This window comes from Arvicanthis niloticus, chromosome 1 (assembly GCF_011762505.2).
Source record: "Arvicanthis niloticus isolate mArvNil1 chromosome 1, mArvNil1.pat.X, whole genome shotgun sequence".
NCBI lineage: Eukaryota > Metazoa > Chordata > Mammalia > Rodentia > Muridae > Arvicanthis > Arvicanthis niloticus.
In genome coordinates this window covers 40,136,661-40,155,007 of record NC_047658.1, presented here as the reverse complement: position 1 = coordinate 40,155,007, position 18,347 = coordinate 40,136,661, and the positions used below count along the sequence as shown (strand labels likewise).

Below are 18,347 nucleotides of genomic sequence, written 5' to 3'. Positions count from 1 at the left end.
TGGGATGATGAAAGCCAACATATTAAAGAATATGTTCCTAGACAGAGTAATCAGCCCTTAATAATTCTGCATCACTAAGGTCTGTCAGATGATCCTGGGCCAGAAGGCAGAACAGATGCTACAACGTTTTGAAGTAGAGGGAGTGTCCAGGTGTTCAGAGGTCTCTAGGTTTTAGAAGCTATGCTTTGTGCTTCCCACAATTAATTATAGTTAACTCAGTCATTCTGGATTTCTGATGGGGTTGAAAACTTATAGCCTCATAGCCAATCCTGGCTATTTACTTTGAGAGAAAAGATTTGAGTGGATGGTCATCAGCTGACATTCATCCTGAAGCCATAGTTAGGATAGATGACAGAGGTGCTGGTTAGTCAACAAAATGATGGACTGGGTATTAGGACTATCTTGTACCTCACTGGTACAAATCGGCATATTTATGTTCTAATTGTATTTTGAGAGAAAAGTTTTATTTTAACAGGAAGGGTGATATGTAGGAGGAGCTAAGGTGGGAGGAGTACTGAGAGGAAGAGAAGGAGTAAGAAGAGGAGGAGAAGAAGGAGAGGAGAAGCTAGGTGATAAAAAAGAGAAAGAGTGGGGAGACAGGGAGGCAGATGTTCATGTATCTCCACCAGTCAAAGATAGTTGATATATCTAGGTTGAGTAGTGGGTTGCACCTCTGATTGAACAATACCAAACTTATAAAGCCTATGATTAACATTTTTAAAAAAAATGTATAAATGCAAAAGGAAAAGGGGGCATGGGATAGGGATTTTCTAAGGGGGGAATGGGGAAAGGGGATGGCATCTGAAGTGTAAATAAAATATCTAATAAAAAATAAACAGAAAAAAAGAATATGTTCAGTACTAAAGAATAAACACTTTTCAAATATTAGGGCAAAGACTGTTTATGGCTGGCTTCTCAAAGGACCTATTTTTACATGTCACTACATAAGTTATGGGAAGACAATGAAACTCCTACAGAACCTTCTAATACCAGCCTCAGGTTCAGAATGGTGGAGGGATATGACATTCAAAGAAAATGTAAGGGAAGCTGACTCACTTGGACAGTGTGTCTATGGTGTGCTGGGTGGCCAGGGTCTTCTTGTCCTGTGATCCATACAAGAACGTCTCAATCTGGACACACTACGGAACACCAATGAATCATCATGAGGTTACAGAAATGTCACAGGCAAACAAAGTCTCCTTTGAAGTAGAGACAGAGTGCTTCGTTCTTAGAGCCAGGCTGCACTGGCCTCAGTGCCCTCAGGGGGTTCTCTAGGGAAACTCTGACCTTTAAGATGGACGTTCTAGGGGATCCAGGACACAAATGTACAATTTGAACACTAGTTTATAAACCCTCTGTGTGCAAGCATGTGTTGAAAAGTAGTATTTTTAAAAAGTTAGGCAAGTGTATTATTGCCTGGCTTTTGCTTAATTTCCTTCTTTTAAGTTTTGGCATTTTATTGTTAATTCCCAGTCCGGATAAAGTTGAGGGAAGGGTAAAGATTAAAGAAATACTTCAAATGGACAAAGTAAGTCTAAGGAATGAGGTGGAGGAATCTGCTTTGATGATCGTCTGTAGAACTATAATGATGGAGACAGTGCATCTTTCACCCTGAGGTGTCAAGGAGACCAATGGGAAAGGCAGGGGCCTCAGTACTTGGTTGTCAATGGACTGTCCTCAGAGGGCCAGTGATCACCCTGCTCAATAGATGGCATTCAGACCACACTTTTGCAAATGAAAGAGAATGGAATTTAACACCTACAAAACAGAATAAATTAATCCCCAAACATTTAAGAACTCAGGGTTCTCCTATGAAAATATCAAGGGGCAGCCTTCTGGGCTGGAGGCTGGGGAAACTTATTTCTTGAGTCAAGCTCCTCATAACCAAACTGCTGGAGAAATGTAACCAGCTGTATGAAAACAACCAACAGCTTTGCAGCGAAGTTGAACAATAAGCAAAGAATCCGGAGCGAGGGGAGGTGTCTGAGGTGTCTCTCCCCAAGAGTTAGCATTCAGAACACACTAGGGACGCCTCAGAGGTAATGATGAGCAATGGCCTCCAACCTCCAACTTCCTGGTACAAGAGTGGTCAAAAGCAGACGGTCATTCAGAGCTGAAAGAACACTAGCCAATGAGAGGCTCCACATCGTTAATAACTGGAGATGCAGACAAAGACCAAAGAGCACAACTTTATTAAAAATTCTCCCCCGATGCTATCAAGATGATGCCAAAGAGGGAGTAAAAAGAACCATTATAGAGTTTTGTCCACAGATGGTGGGTATTTAAGTTGGTGTGACTCTCTGTAGACACTTCAGCAATGTCTAATCCAGTTACAGTAAGAGTTAAGAGTGATAGGCCTGTTTTCTAAAGAGAGACAGAGAGGGAGTGGATCAGGAAGGGAGGGGCATGGGGAGGAGCTGGGAGGAGTAGAGAAAGGGAAAACTGTAATCAAGATACATTATGTGAGGAAAAAAAAATCTATTTTTAATAAAAAGAAAAAAATAAAAACAATATATATGCATAGTAAAAATAACAAATATACTAAAGTAGAATAGTAAATTACAATTTAAAAAGTTAAAAAAGAAATTGCATAAATGCATGATCATAGGGAGTTTCGTGTGAAGCTTGGAACATGAGAAACCAAATGTAAGCATGGGCCAGTGTCAGATTCCAGACAGCTAGAGGGACTTCATCTGTGCGGCTCATCTTTTGTTTCTGACATTGGTTAACGAGGTCAAAGGCATCTGTTTCACATTACAAACATTTTCCTGCACAGCTGAACTACTTTTTAATATATTTTAAAAATAAACGTTTTCTCCCTGGTTAAGCTGCTTGAGTCAGAAAGACAGGAATATGGGCCGGGGGACACATGGCTTGCATCTGCTGACCAGTTTTAGGTCTTTAAGAAAATAAAGATGCATACGGCCCAAATGCTTTGTCTTTAGAAGCCATGGAAGATCTCAGGGCTGCCCAGTGGGCACTGGGAATGTGACTTTGGTCTTGTGGAGGACAGAAATGACAGGTATGGGTGTGATAGGATTTTATTTTTAAATAACAAACTAGCCCCTGTCTTTCGGTTGAATTAATTGCATGAAGAAGTAGCAGGCTCACTCTCTTATTTCATTCAGTTCATAATTCAATTCTGCTACCTCAAGGGTCTCATCTCCTCCATGCAACAGCCTTGGCCTTTCTGCATCTGCACAAGGGCCTCAGCTGGCCTTGGCAAGAAGTTTCTCATTCTATGGACTTTTCCAGGGCCACTTTAACCCACAGATACACCACATGACCTTACAACTTAGGGACTTTGAGGAAGAGCCATTGTTTTGAGGGAAGGGATGGGACATGCTTTTGACAGTTGTGATAACTCATCAGAAGCTCTTCCAGTCCCCACTGTGGGAGGCAGCACACAGAAGCCTAGAGTGGTCTCAGCCTGCTTACTCCACCCAGCAGAGCACAGAGAGGAATAGGGAGTGAGCCAAGGGGGCAAGCATGCGGGGCAGCCAGAGGTCTCCCTTATGAGCTTAATCTTCCTACCAAAACCTAATTTCTTTTCCTCCTTCATAAAGGGAATGCCTTCCCTGGGTTTAAGAGAGCAGGTCTAATTTTGAACCCTCCCAAACTCCCTTGGGTACATATTTAGGTGCCCCAATGCAGCTCATTTTGACACCAGCTGAAGTCAGCACGGCTTGGTGTTAATTCATTCGCTGTAGTGTTAGACTTTTACTAACAATGTAAGTCTTTGAGACTGTTTGATGAGGTCTCAGTTCACTTTGCTCAACAGATGGCTTCTAGAAGCTGCACAATACAGGGGGAGATTTCCATCCTACCTCTTTGGTGATTGAAGTCTCTTCTCCCTGGCCCCTAATTCCCTAGGGAAGAGACAATTGGGTAAATAGTTGCAAATTCCCAGGAAGAAGGAGAAGGTAAGTGATAAGATTTAGGCAAGTCCCCCAGGCCCTACTCTGGCCCCTTCCTGCCAGGGATTCTGCTTAGCTCATTTTCTCTGGCAGCATTAAGTTGGTGGAGGGAGGGCAGTGAGGAGACGTGGGCCTCTGTCCAACAAATCATCCTACAGGCCCTTTTCCAAGATGCTTCTCTTGTTGATAGATACATCTCCCACCCCAAGGCTATCATCCTCACAAAAGGCGTTTGCTTACAATTCCAACTGAAGTGATGCAAAGGGATGTCAAATAGGAGACAGGGCGGTGGCTCCTTAGCCCCTGCCTGGTCTTATTGATGATTCCAGCACTCAAAGAGGCAGGGCAGAAATCCAAGGAGAAAAAGCTAGTCCATCTATACTTTGACAGATATTTTTCCTGTGTTAGCCTGAAAATCCCTCTGTAGGGAGGATAACCTTGAAGTCTGATCATCCAGCATGGACTGGTGACACAGGTCAGTTGGTAGAGTGCTTGACTCCTATGTATTAAGCCCCGGGTTCAAACCTCAGCACCACATGAACTAAGTGTAGTGGTGCACACCTGCAAACCCAGAATTACAGGAGAACTAGAAATCAGGGTCATCCTTGGCTACATACAAAGTTTGAGGCCAGCCTGGGCTATATGAGGCCATTTCAAAAAAAAAAAAAAAAAAAGTAAAACACTAATATAATATAGTTAAAACAAAACAACCTAATGCATTTAAAAATAAAAGCAGTAATATAAGAGGATAGACTGTATTTTTCTTTGAAAAGAATCCATACTTTATATATAGCATTATAATTTATATATTAAATAACACTACAATAGAATTTGAAATAGCTTTAAGTCAAAGAAAAATGGGGATGCTTCCAGGTTTTCTTTATATTGTTTCCTATTTTCCAAATTTTCCTCTATTATAACCTTTTAAAGATAAAATCACCTTTAAATTTACGCCCTAATAGTATAGTGACATTTCAGGTTTCATATTTACTGACAACAGCTGGTCAAAGTCATCCTTTTTTAAATGTAAGTTTTAAAACAAAGTTCTGGAAACAACTTTATGAAACTTAAGTTAGCCTTCTGCAGAGATGCTTGGAGAGTGGGCGCTGAGGAAGAGCCGCCCTTTCTCCAGTCTCTCTCTATGCTGACATCAACAGGCCACACCGAGAGAGGCACTGACAGCTCGAACCTCAAGCTTTTTCGGAACATGGCCTCACACAGGGAGAGCTATCCTTTCCTATTAGGGTCCCAGCAGACTGTTTCTTGACAGCTAACTCACTCCTTCACTCCATCTGTCCATCCATCTTCCTTCCTTCCCTTTTTGCCTTCCTTTCTCCCAAGTCAATGTCACCTTGACCCCAGGCTGGCTTTGAACTGGCTGTGTAGCAAGGGATGACCTTAAACTTCCAATCCTCTTGCTGCTACCTCCTGACTTCTGAGATGCCCACTTTATGTGGTGCTGGGGAGGCTATGCAAATGTTCTAACTGAGCCACATCCTGACTGATATTCTTAGAACTGCTGTTAAAGAAGAAAGAAAGAAAGAAAGAAAGAAAGAAAGAAAGAAAGAAAGAAAGAAAGAAAGAAAGAAAGAAAGAAAGAAAGGAGAAAAGAAAAAATGACATCATCTCAGGGGTGAAGCCCACTGAGGTTACACTCAGTAGGCTGTGCACCAAAATACCTTTTTAAAAGAGCAGAGTAGCCCATTAGTTCTTCTACTTGAAACTGTTTTAATAGCTGTATGTTTGTCTAAGGAATATAAATTAAATTATTCAATGTTCTGCTTCACTTAGCTGAATTTGCTTAAACTTTTGTGTGTGTGTGTGTGTGTGTGTGTGTGTGTGTGTGTGTGTGTGTGTGTGTGAAATCAGTGTGGTGTTTTGATTCTTTTGTTAAAAACAGACACAATGACAGAGTCAAAGTCCATATATTTTAATTGAAGCTGGTGGGAGCAAGCACTGGTGATGTCTGGCTGGGCTGTGTGAAGGGCCTTCCAGCCCCAGTGTAGAGCATTCTCCACCAGAATAAAGGTACCCTGTGCTCTACTGCAGCAAGAGAGCAATGCACCCCTCTTTAAACCAGCTGCCAAAAGGCATTTCTCAGTTTCTAAAGCAAAGAGTAAGCTGACATTGCAGATATCTGGTGGAATTCTCCAAAGCCACCGACCGTACTGTTGCTCTTCTCTAGTTTTTCAATGCATGGCTTGCAAGAGTCACAACCTGGGCTGTTTCTGCTCTTCCTTAAATACCAGACAGGCAGCTTTTCTTCCCTGGCCAGAGATGCAGGGGATGCCTGCTTTCCCTACCTGCAGCAGTCTCCAAAGGGGCCACTGCTGTGCTGCTCCCCTGGGCCTATTGGTCTCTGCATGTAAGTACACGAATGGAATGGATGATCAAACAACTAAATAAGCAGACGAGTAAGAAAAAGCTCTTATATGGAGCTCATGTGTGTGTGTGCGTACATGCACAGGAGGGTAAGACTATGGGTGTGTAAGTGTGTGTGTGCACATGTGTGAAACCTGTAGGTTGACGTCACATGCCTTCCTCTATCACGCTGAATCACACATCTTTGAGCCAGGGTCTAGAATATCTACTCAGCAAGTTCCCATCTCTGGCTCCTCGGGTCTGGGATCACAGGTGAGCACCACCACACCTGGAGGTTCAGGTGAGTGCTGGGGACCTGAAGTACTTACAGAACAAGCCCTTTACCAGCGGAGGCAGCTCTACTGCCCTTTACATGGTACTCTAAGTTGTGGTTGGCTCCAGTGACCTGCAGGTGCTGAAGCCTCTGCTGAGGTGGAGCTGCCTGTGAGCACTGCCGGGGGCCTTCAGACTTGCTCCCCAGGTGAGTTCAGAGGTAGGATGATGCTTCTTCACTATGTGGTGCTTCCTCCCAGAAGTGACTCACAGAGAAGAGATAATCTCACACTGGACGCTGACTTTCCTCAGGGCCCAGGAAGCTAATAGATGGAACCATTGGCCTGCTTTCTGTGTATCTGGGTCCCCACTGCTAACACCCTTCCCATAGAGAGCAGAAGGTGGCTTATGGACAGCTATGACATGGTAGCTAGCTGATCTACATGCTGGCTTTAAAAGAAACAGACAGACAAACAAACACCCTCACATATGCAGACTCAAAAAAAAAAAAAAAATCTACTTGGGAGGAATCGCTGCAAGCAGGCAGCTGTTGCTCAGAAGCATTCTTGCCCCAGTGGTACTGCTGCAGACATGAACTGGACGGATGGTATCCCCGGTGTCTTCCATCACCCCTTGCCCTCTGGCTGAGGGTCTGGGAGTTACATCATCATTTCTATGGGGAAATTCAGATAATGAAAGTGCTGATGGAACAAGGCCTCTTTATCAACAGAGGCAGAACAGCCAAGGCTCTAGCTAAGGAGTCATTAAAATGACAAGTTACATGACCCCATCATAGAAAATCGAGAAAGACAAGTTTGTCACTCCCAGCAAGGGTCCAAGCCAAGCCTGTCATGCAATTAGCAGTATTTTTCTAGATGAAATGAAAAACAGAGCCAGAGAGAGGGAGATGTTTTAAACTGCTCTAATCAGCAGTGTGCACTGTACGTGTTTTTGTGTGAACCACGGGGTGCACATGTGTTGCATGTATGTGTGGAGGCCAAATGTCAATGTTGGGAATATTCCTCAATGGTGGTCCACTTACTTTCTGAGATAGATAGGTTCTCTCATCTAATCTGGAGATTGTCTAGAATTGCTGGTTAGAGAGCCCCAAGGAACATCCTGTCTTTGTGTCTTAGTTAGGGTTTCTAAGGCTATGATAAACAGCAGCGTGGGGAGAAAAGGGTTTATTTTATTTTATAGCTTACATCATCCAGGGAAGTCAGGGCAGGAACCTGGAGGCAGTAACTGATGCAGAGTCCATGGAGGAACGCTGCTTACTGGCTTCCTCAGCCTGCTGTCTTACAGCACCCAGAACCATCAGCCTCCGGGTATCCCCACCCACAGTGAGCTGGGCCTCCCAAATCAATTATCAACCAAAAAAATGCGCCACAGGCTTGCCCATGGGCCAGTCTAGTTGGGGTCATTTTCTCAATTGATGTTAAGTTGTGTCAGGCTGACAGGAAATTAGCCAGCATGCTCCAGAACTGGGACTGCAGGTGTAAGTCACCTGTACTTTTACACGGGTGCTGGGATCTGACCTCAGGGCCTCATGCCCAGACAGGATGAACTTCACTTCAGGAGTGAGCTTCCCAGCCTGAGCCCAAATCAATACCCATTTTACACACATTATCTGATGCCAGATTATCACTTTTGTAGAGGATAAGTGACTCAGAAACTCAGAGGAAGGAATTGTGCCTCTGTTTTCATGTCGACACCTAAGTCTAATATAGTAAGAGAAAAGAATTTAGAAACTTTAACATGCACAGATGTCAAGTGTACTCCATGCTTAAAGATGCAGCACCATATGTACACTTACTAATGGTTGCCGGGCAGGGAGAAAAGTGAACTCAGGGAGTTGGAAATATCAGCTGAGACACTTCATCAGCCAGAACTATGGGAAAAGGGTCAAGGATGGGCCTGGTTTTCCTGAGTCAGTCAGAAGCCAGCCTTGTCCTGCCTGAACCCATGACTTCCTCCACATCCGATCCTTCCGGCAGCCACAGTACCCTGTGCCAACTTCAGAGATGGGCAGATCTGAGTAATGCTTTTAGAGATCCCAGAGACACAGGGAGACAAAACATTAACACGTAGAGGCTGGAGGGATGGCCCAGCAGTTAGGGGGTACCTGCTACTCTTGCAGAGAGGAGGACTAATGTTCAGTTCCCACCACCCATATGGCAGCTCACAGCTACCTGGAACTCCAGTTCCAGGGAATAGCATGGTCTCTTCTGACCTCTGTGAGTACCAGGCACGCAAGAGGTGCACATCCCTTGACTCCTCCACCACTTTGCTCCACCCCCTGGCCACTGTCTTAGAGCAAGCTTCCATCAACTTTCTCCGGGACAACTACGACACAGAAATTTAGAAAACAGGACATCAGCAGGACTCACTAGCCGGGTACACTCACCACATCACTACGTGCAGCTCGGCTGTGTTCAGTTCTAATATGGGGAGCCAGGCCGTGCACACTACTGAGCTTATGAGCTGCCCTCTTTCCTGCTGGTGTGGGGTTCCTTCTGGACCTTGTGCCACTGGCATCTGATACTCCTAGGAATTGCCCTCTCAGCCTGTTCAAGGTGACACTCAGTTTGCACAGTTGGGGATCTGCCCTTTCCCTCTTAGTCTGCCCATCACCTATAAAGCTTCATGTTAATTGAGAGGCTAAGGCACCGCATCTGTGAAGCTGCAGTGAGAGTCCCAGGATTAAGGAAGGAATGCAGGGTGCACAGGCAGTCTGGGTCCAGGACACTCTCTAGGAGACAACACACACAGAGGCTGGGCTGCCAGGGGGTTCGAGGCAGAGTTCTCTCCAGCAGACCTGGAGTTCTCATTTCTTTGAATCTACCTTAGGTAAGGAGACCCCCACATTTTGGTTACAGCAAACTAAGAATGAATGACCTTGATCCCTTAGAATTCAGTTCCTATTTTCGCACCAGCCAATTTACAAACATCTTCACAGAGCTTGTGCCTTAAAGGGTCATTCAGCATCCATCCTCCACTGGAGAGTGAAGCTGAAGGAAAATCAACACCATTATGACCTCCCTCTCTCTTTCAAAAAAAACAACTGTGTGTGTGTGTGTGCGTGTGTGTGTGTGTGGGGGGGTGATGTGTGTGTGGAGGTGTGGTGTGTTTGTTGTGGAGGTGTATGTGGAGATGTGGTTTGTGCGCATGTGTCTTAATGTGTGCACATGCACAGTAAGTGCAGGCATGTGTGTGCCAGGGTGTACTATGCATGACAGGTGAGAGACAACCTAAGGAACTGGTCCTCATCTTCCACGGTTTGGAGGCAGAGTCTCCTGCTTATGCTGCATGCTCCAGGCTGGCTGGCTCAGGAGCTGCCAGATTTCCTATCCCTGCCTCCCATCTCCCCACAGGAGAACTGGAATTATGCACTATCATGCCCAGGTTTACATTAGTTTGGAAATTTGCACTCTGATCCTCTTGCTTTTGGGCAAGCGCTTTACCCTGAGCTATTTTCCCCAACTCAGACCTTCCTCTCTTTATACAAGGCCCACAGCCACATCCCAACAGTGACTCAGTGAGACAATTAGCAAAGCCAGGAGCACGGAAATACAGGATCTACACACGGAAAATGAGATTTCTGATGTGGAGGCCCCTTAGGGACTCTAAATTTGGCTCTGCATTTCCTGGCACGTCCAAGGGCAACAACGGGAACAAAATAATTCAAACAGGCTAAAGGGAAAGTAAATTTTGTGGGCCACTGGGGGCAAACAAACACAGGCGGATCTGCGCAGTGTGGATGCATAAGCTGCCCATGAAACACAGCATCCAGGAAGGTCTGGGTGTCTGTCTGTCTGCAGGAAGCCCGGGGACAGCATGGCTTGCTCTCCAGTGTTGATGGAGGACCATGGGAGGCCCTGTGGATATTGACTTTCTTGTCTGTAGCTTATAAAATAAACTATGCTCCAGCTTGCTTCTTTAAAAAGATTCATTATATAGTGGGTGTGGAGACTGTTATTATTTTACAGAAATGTTTAAGGCTGATAGCTGTGACACAATGAAACAACCCTGACTAGGATGGTCCTTAGAAAGGTCAGACTAAAGCTGGGCTCCAAGTGAACTTGATTCTGTACTTGGGCCTGATACATTCCCAAGATGTTGCTGACCTAGGAGACAGCCACCAGAAAAACTTTCTGCAGCCTTTCACCTGGGTGAGAATCTGAGCAATGGTGCAATCCTAGATCAAAACAGGATCCCATGTTACCAAAGGGAGTGAGCTTGCGCTGTGGAAATTTCCATTTGGAGTCCACAGAGCTCTCCGATATTCCCCTGCAGGCAGATGCCTTTACAAGATCAATAACTTGGTTTTCTTTTTCACAATTCAATGGGTTGTCTGCTTTGTTTCCGGAGCCTTCCTGTTTAGCATGACCTTGGGCCCACATCTGGACCATTTAACACAGGAGGATACATCTGGAAAAGCCACATTTGTTAGAGTCTATGAGGCTAGTGTGATAAAAAAAAAAATGAAAAAGAAAAAAGACAAACAGGTAGCTAATCGCTCTTAGAAAGCTGCTGGCTTCCTAAGCCCAGTGAGAAACTCCAGGCAGCAGACAAGAAAGGCATGTTTAAAGTCCCTGTCTGTGTCCTGCTGTCAACAGGGCAGCCAGTCCCGTCCTCAGATGAGAGCAACTGTGGGATGAGAACTGCCCCTACCATAGCATGCACAGCATCCATACAAGTTCTCACTCGTCTTGGTTGCTGGCAGATGGCCAGAGAGCTTCAGCGCATCAGAGCCGCTGCTGTCAGGACTGACAGTTAATGAGTCCAAACCAGAGGCAGAAAAAGTCACCTTCCACTCTGGGTTTTTGGATGATGTGACCTGAAATTTTCTTGAAACTGAGCTGTAGTGTCAGCCAGGGCAGGACCTGGGGAAGGCACAGACAGATCTCCAGGCCCTGGTCCCACTCCAGAGATGACAGGACAGTGACCATGATGCAAAAGCATCAAGGCCTGCGCCTGCCCATCACTGGAACAAAGGAAAGAGCTGAGCTTAGCTGAACAGCAGAGTGTTCTGACACAACTGACTTAACACTCCAGAGCCCAGGCCCTTCCCTGTGGACAATGTAATCTGCAAGTTTGCCAGGAAGACGAGAAATAGCTCATCCACCCCGGCCACATCAAACTGTTTCAAACCTATGGTGGAAGACAACTACCAAAAATGGAAAATTTTAAAACGTTATGAGATTATTTTGCAAACTTTATATAAATAAATAAAAAGATGTAAATAAAATAGCTAATTACTTAGAAAGTATTATTTGCCAAGATGATTCAATTACCAATAGAAAGCTTTCATAGCCCACTTTTTGTAGAATAGAGAAGAATTTAAAAGAATTTTTCCACAACAAAAGTACCAGCCCAAAGGGTTTCCTAAAAGATAAAAATTTTTGGACACTATGCATTTTGGCATATGAAAAATAGAGATAAATTTCCTAATTTTTTTTTTGAAGAAAATGCAACATTGATGCTTAAATATAACATACAAATATCAGTGCCAAAACCCTGAAATACATAATAGCCAATAGACCTAACTGCTATAATTTGAGCATTTCCCTTGAGAAACAATGTGTTGAAATTTTAGTTCCCAGAGCACAGGGTTGGGAAGTGAGTCCCGAGGCTCTGCCTTCATGAATGGCTCAGTACTATTATTTTGGGAGTAAGTTCATTGAAAAGACTGAATTCAGTCTGCCTTAGTTTTCTTTCCCCTCTTATCTTCACCTCCTGTGTTTTGCCTTTGAATAAACAAAACAAACAGGCCACCATCAGAGCCTCTTGACTTTGGATTGCCCAAAGGTATGGGAAGGAAATTTTTATTCTTATAAATTCCTCTGTCTCTGGATTCTATTATAATAGTAAAAGTTAGATTCAGAAAACACTATTTGCAAAATACGATCCAACGTGATCAAGGGGAGGATTTATTCCAGAAACGCAGGGATGGCTCAATAACAGAACAACACATACATATGACGTGAACACGTATGGCGTGAACTGAGAGAGGACTATGTGACCATCCTGCCAATCCTGAAAACAAAAACTCTGATGAAAACCAACGTCTGCTTCTAACTCTAAAAAGACTCATGAAACCAGAAACCTTAGCGTGATAAAAGTATATAAGCCTTAGTATTCAAGTCAGCATCTCCTTTTTGTTTGTTTGTTTGATATGGGTTCTCAGTATAGCCTTGGCTGTCCTGAAACTTGTTCTGCAGATCAGGTTGGACTCAGAGATCTGCCTGTCTCTGCCTCCTGAGTGCAGGGATTAAAGGAACCCAGCCTGAAGTCAACATCTCTTAAATAAAGAATCTTTGGAGTTGTTTCTAGTAAGACTGGGAAGAAGGCAAGGACCCTGTCGCCTCCACTGCTTTTCAGTACTGTGCTGCACATGTGAGCCAAAGCAACTGGATAAAGGGATTGGCCATAGAGCTGAAAATATAAAGTAAAATTAGGTCTACCTGCAGATGATAGAATCATATACTTAGAAAAGTGAGAGACTCGATGTTCAAATTAATCCAAGCAATAAAACACTAAGCTAGAGAGGTTATAAAAGCACAAATCCCAATAATCCTTAGATACACAAAAATAAGTAAAAGTATGTAACAACGAATGAATCCACACTTACAGCAGTAATAATAAAATGCACAGAAATACACACACCTTACAGATGGAACGCTTTTCAGCGTGTATGAGAGACACAAAGCAGACACGAGCAGACAGGATGACAGCCCTTATCCATGGGTAGAAAGTCTCAACATTACGAGGATGTCAGTTTTCCCAGAATTAACTTATAACTACTTTAATAAAAACAATCAAGTATCCAGAAACCCTGATGTTTTAGGGGGAAAGCCCTGAGAGCTGTCTTGTATTACCTCACATTAAATCACTCCACAGAATCCCTAGGACTGAAAATGTGATATATTAACACCTAAATAGATAGAGGTTATCGGGACAGCACAGAAATCCAGGAACAAACTCAAGTGCATATGGGGATTTAGCGTATGTCGTCCTAGACCTACCTATGTCTGGAGCCCTGCTGGGCTCTTTGTGAGATGGCCCTAGGCAAGACTGTGCTCAGTCCATCTCTCCTACAGGGAGGAATATGGGAAAAAGATAACGTGAGACCTTATACCACCCACATAAAATAAACTCCAGGTTCAAAGGAAGAGCAGAAGAAAACAGGCACAGTCTTTTGTGCTTCCCCCATGAACTGGGCATGCAGGAAGACCACAGTAACAAGAAAGGCCTAGTAAGTCACACTCTGAAAGATTTTTAAATATTTGCATGATCAAACATGACTGATAATTCACTTTTAAAATGTATTTTAGAGGAGCTCTTTTGACTCCCAAAATGTTAGCTTAAATCTACCGCAAAAGTAATGCCATCTTACCTAAAGAAGCCAATAAAACTTTTCATTTAAAAGCGTGGTGGATCGAAGAGCTTGGCAGGGGGAGTGAGGGGGAGCAGTGCTTCATGTCGGTGCTGGCCCCCACTTTATTTACCTTCTTTAGCTTCATGCATGCTCCACTGTTGTTTCCCTGCGCCAGGTCTGCCCTGCCCAGGACCCGGTACGTTTCTGCCACTTCAGGACTGAAATCACCAAATGTTCCTATTTTGGCTTCCAGGGACTCTCTCAGGATGGTGGCTGCTCTCTGAGAAAAGGACAACATGTGTTGTGGTTAAAAGTTCAAAGGATTTCTCAGTGCTTTAGGGTGCTTGCTCTTGTTGCTGAGGACCCAGGCTCAGCACCCATATGGTAGCTCACAACCTCTCTTCACTCCACTTCCAGGGGATCCATTGCCCTGCTCTGGCCACTGCAAGCATCAGGCATGCAAGTGATACAGAGATATACACGAGGCAAAACACTCATATACATACAAAGATAGAAACAAGGGGCTGGAGAGGTGGCTCAGCAGTTAAAAGCACTGGCTGTTCTTCTAGGGGACTGGGGTTCAGTTCCCAGCCCTTACATGGCAGCTCACAACTGTCTATAACTCCCATTCTATGTGATGCCTTCACAGAGAATTACATGCAGGCAAAAACACCAATGTACATACAATAAAAATAAATTATTAAAAAAAAAAAAGAAAGCAATCTTTACAAAAGTTCAGGGACTGAGTAAGATCTGTACCTCTCTCATGAAAAGCCATGAAGCTGATTTAACATTTAACATTTAACATTTCAGAGAAAAGTGTTGTTAAGAACTGGGCCACTGTCCTCTGGTTAGATAGGAGGCAGTAAACCCTATATTTGGGGAGAGAAAGTACAAAATATGAAGGAAGAAAGCAGCCAGGACACCGTGACAGCTCTCACTAGAACTGGTTCTATTGAGCAGCTGTGTGTGTGTGTGTGTGTGTGTGTCTCAGTTTATGTGTGACCTGACTTCTTCTTTAGATATACACAGCCTTCATCTTCTGACACAGCAGGAGGCCAAGCTACAGAGCAGCAGCCGAGACCTTCCTTGTTCCTGCAGGGCTCATCCATGCTCGTCTCCCTCTGCACTGCTGTTCTCAGATAAGAGAAACTAGGCTGTACTGTGGGTCATGCTTCCGGACTTTCTGTTCTCACAGAGAAGGCTTAGGAAGCCAAAAGTAAACACTCCTTGGAACATGATAAACTGTTTTGTTTACTTTGTCCTATTTATTTATGCCAGTGTGGAACAGAAAAATATATGTTGGTCAGAAAACAGTGTTTCCTGATATTAAGTTTTGTAGATACCAATTTGTCTTTAGAGATGTTTTCATGTAGAAGATATGGGAAGAATCTCAGGATCTGTAGGAAGTTGAGAAGATCTGGGAAGAGTCTCAGGACCTGTTAGAAGTTCACAGATTTCCAACAGGTCCTGAGATTCTTCCCAGATCTTCTACATTAAAACAGTCTCTATAGACAAAAACAAAACAACTCCCCCCCCTCCCCCAGTAACAATATAATAATGATTGCCCAACACTAATGCTGAGTTCAACAGCCAAATTAAGCCAGGACCACAGAAAGGGCTTCCCATAGCATAGCCCTGGGGCCACGTGCTGACCCTGTGCCACAGACAGGCAGAGATGTGAATGAGGAACATTTGCTCCATTTGGTGACAGGAACACGAATCAGGAACTGGGGCTGGCTCCTTAAATGCGGCAATGAGTAGAAATCAATTTCTGAGGTGAAATAGTGTAACTCATTAAGTGTAGCCCATGAGAGTGCATGAGGGGCTGGGGTCTCTAAGCAGACCTGCCTGTGCCCACCTGTTCCCGACACCTGTGTGCAAGGCCTTAGACGGAAGCAAGACTTGGGTGATGTGGCATCTCCATGGGATTTGACTGTGGGGGTTTGGGAACCCAGTCAGTGACAGTGAGAAGGCTCAAAATTCTTTCCCTGAATGAAGCCTTTCATGCTGCTTCAGTCTGAGTAGGGAAACCAGAGATGGTTGTGTATCATAAGGCATGTTCTGATCACAATGGAAAACAGATGGGAAAAACTTAACGGACAGAACCAAGAACTATTAAGACTTAGAAGAGAAGAGGGCATGGGCCCAGGAGAGCCCAGGAGAAGCACATAGCCTATGTAGGACTATTGAGGAGATGGCAAGGCATGTAGGGAAGAAGAGACAGACAAGGTTAGCTTGTCAGTGTTAGCTTGGTTAGCTTCAGTCAGGGACAAATTTCTATATCTTCTCTCAGAATAACTCAGCCTGCAGCAGAATGGCCTTTACTTACTGTTTACTATAAAAATCATTTCCTTCTAGAGGCTACCTTGCTATTGGTGCAAGCTAGCCTATGGATAGGCAGTAAACACATCTGGGGTGGGACCCCATGCTCATCTGTGTCAGGTCCTTGGGGCTGGCTCTTTGTTAGACACTCCTGCTATATTCCCCGGTGACAGGCCTGAAAGCGAGGGTGGGGAGCGTGAGGCCATCATGCATGTCTGGGCAGTCTGTGCCACTGCAGGGGTACCTGGCAGGAGAAGAAGAGCTCAACCCCAGGTAATGCTGTGTTCTCTCTACAAGGTACCCTGGCTTAGTGGCATGCACCTAAGGAAGGGGCAGCTTTTGCAACCTTGCAAGGACACATAAAGGCTGGAAATGATTCTAGAACGAAGGAGCCAGTTTGCTAAAATTTCCAAGGGCAGTCTGAGAGAGCAAGGCACATCATTTAATCGAGACTCCTGATTTGTGTGACTTGGGCAAAGTCAATAAGACACATTATTAATGACACTGGGCATCAGCTGCCTCTATGACAGGAAGGATGGGAACTCATGAGTACATGAGCTGTGGAAGTTAAGAGTCAGCTGGCCGACAACCAAGCATCCATTCCGAATTTCTCCATTAACTATCATGAACAGGAAATGCTCTCACAGAACTCAGCTTGGTTCTATGAACAACATTAAATAGCCATATATAAATTCACACTACAAATACTTTACTACATCAATGGGATTCTGTAAGGAAGACTCAGAAGAGTCTAACGCAGGCAAGGGAGGGAAAGCAGAGAGATGAAAGACAGATTGCACTAGCCTGGACTGAATCGGGGAGGGCCTTCCAGGAGGAAATGAAAGAAGAAACCAGCTATAAAGATGCACGTGCATGTGTATGTGTGCGTGTGCGCACTCGTGTGTGTGTGTGTGTGTGTGTGTGTGTGTGTGTGTGTGTGTGTTTTAGAAAAACTCAGTATGGGCTGGGGAGATGGCTCAGTCTTTAAAAGTCCTTTCAAGCTTGAGGGCCTGAGCTCAATCCCCAGAACCCACATAAAAATGCTGGGTGTGGCCAGGCAGTGGTGGCGCACGCCTTTAATCCCAGCACTTGGGAGGCAGAGGCAGGCGGATTTCTGAGTTTGAGACCAGCCTGGTCTACAGAGTGAGTTCCAGGACAGCCAGGACTACACAGAGAAACCCTGTCTCGAAAAACCAAAAAAAAAAAAAAAAAAAAAAAAAAAAAGCTGGGTGTGGATCATGCACTTGCAATCTCGGAACTAGGGAGGCAAAGACAAAAGGATCCCTGGGGCTTGCTGGTCAGCCAGTCTAGCCTACTTGGTGAGTTGCAGGCCAATGAGATACCCTGTCTTAAAGGATGAGGATGACCTTCCTGAGGATAACATCTAAGCTTGTCCTCTGGCCTCCACGTGTGTGCTAATGTGTGCATGTGTACGGGCACACACATGAGCATGTAAACCTACATATGCCTTAAGATTAAAAAAACAAAACAAAAACAATGATTGCAGAAAATTAGCTTATGGAGAGGAACAAAGTAAGCCTAGAAGTGTCAGCTTTGCCGTGAGGGCGTTACGGTTCACTGGAGGACCAAACGAGTGTTCGCTGATCAGATGTGCTTTTGAAGTCTGAATAGACTAGACAAGTGCAAGACAGGACGAAGCGCCTGGGAAGAGGAGATGCTAGGGTGGTCCTGAGAAGAGATGATGCCTGGCAGGAGGGGAAACATTAAATAAAGCATGTGTGTATTAAGAAAACCTGAAAGCGAACAAGAGACCTTCAAAGGTCCCATAGGGCCCAGGTGGAGTCCAGGGTAGGAATCTAAGGCCTTAGCAGGGTCCTCTATCTTGGTTAAGTGATCCCCTAGCAGGGCCCTCTCTATCTTTGGTTGGGTGATTTGGAAGAACAGTGAGATATTATTTGCTATAGTGACTCTGGATCTACTCCAGTCTGACAGACTCAGGTGAGTAGCCATGTTCCTTAGTTGAGAGAAGAGAGATTAAGAATGAGGAAAGTGATGCGGGAACGAGTGTCCAGACAACATAGAAAAGACACTTTTCATCTTCATCTCCAAGATTTGCTAGGCTAGGCTCC

The 18,347-nt window shown here is 44.5% G+C and overlaps 1 protein-coding gene across 5 annotated transcripts in view; it reads right to left on the bottom strand.

Moving 5' to 3' along the window:
• Window positions 1-18,347, bottom strand: part of Ttc23 (tetratricopeptide repeat domain 23) — an 82,154-nt gene that overhangs the window by 1,506 nt on the left and 62,301 nt on the right. For 3 of the 5 annotated variants that reach the window (XM_076935696.1, XM_034486654.2, XM_076935680.1), the window contains one exon: window positions 14,063-14,212. In XM_076935696.1, the coding sequence (XP_076791811.1) occupies window positions 14,063-14,212 (150 nt within the window). Of the gene's footprint in view, window positions 1-1,056; window positions 1,140-3,827; window positions 3,870-14,062; window positions 14,213-18,347 lie in introns of all 5 variants that reach the window. The other 2 variants (XM_076935686.1, XM_076935703.1) reach the window with 2 other exon arrangements.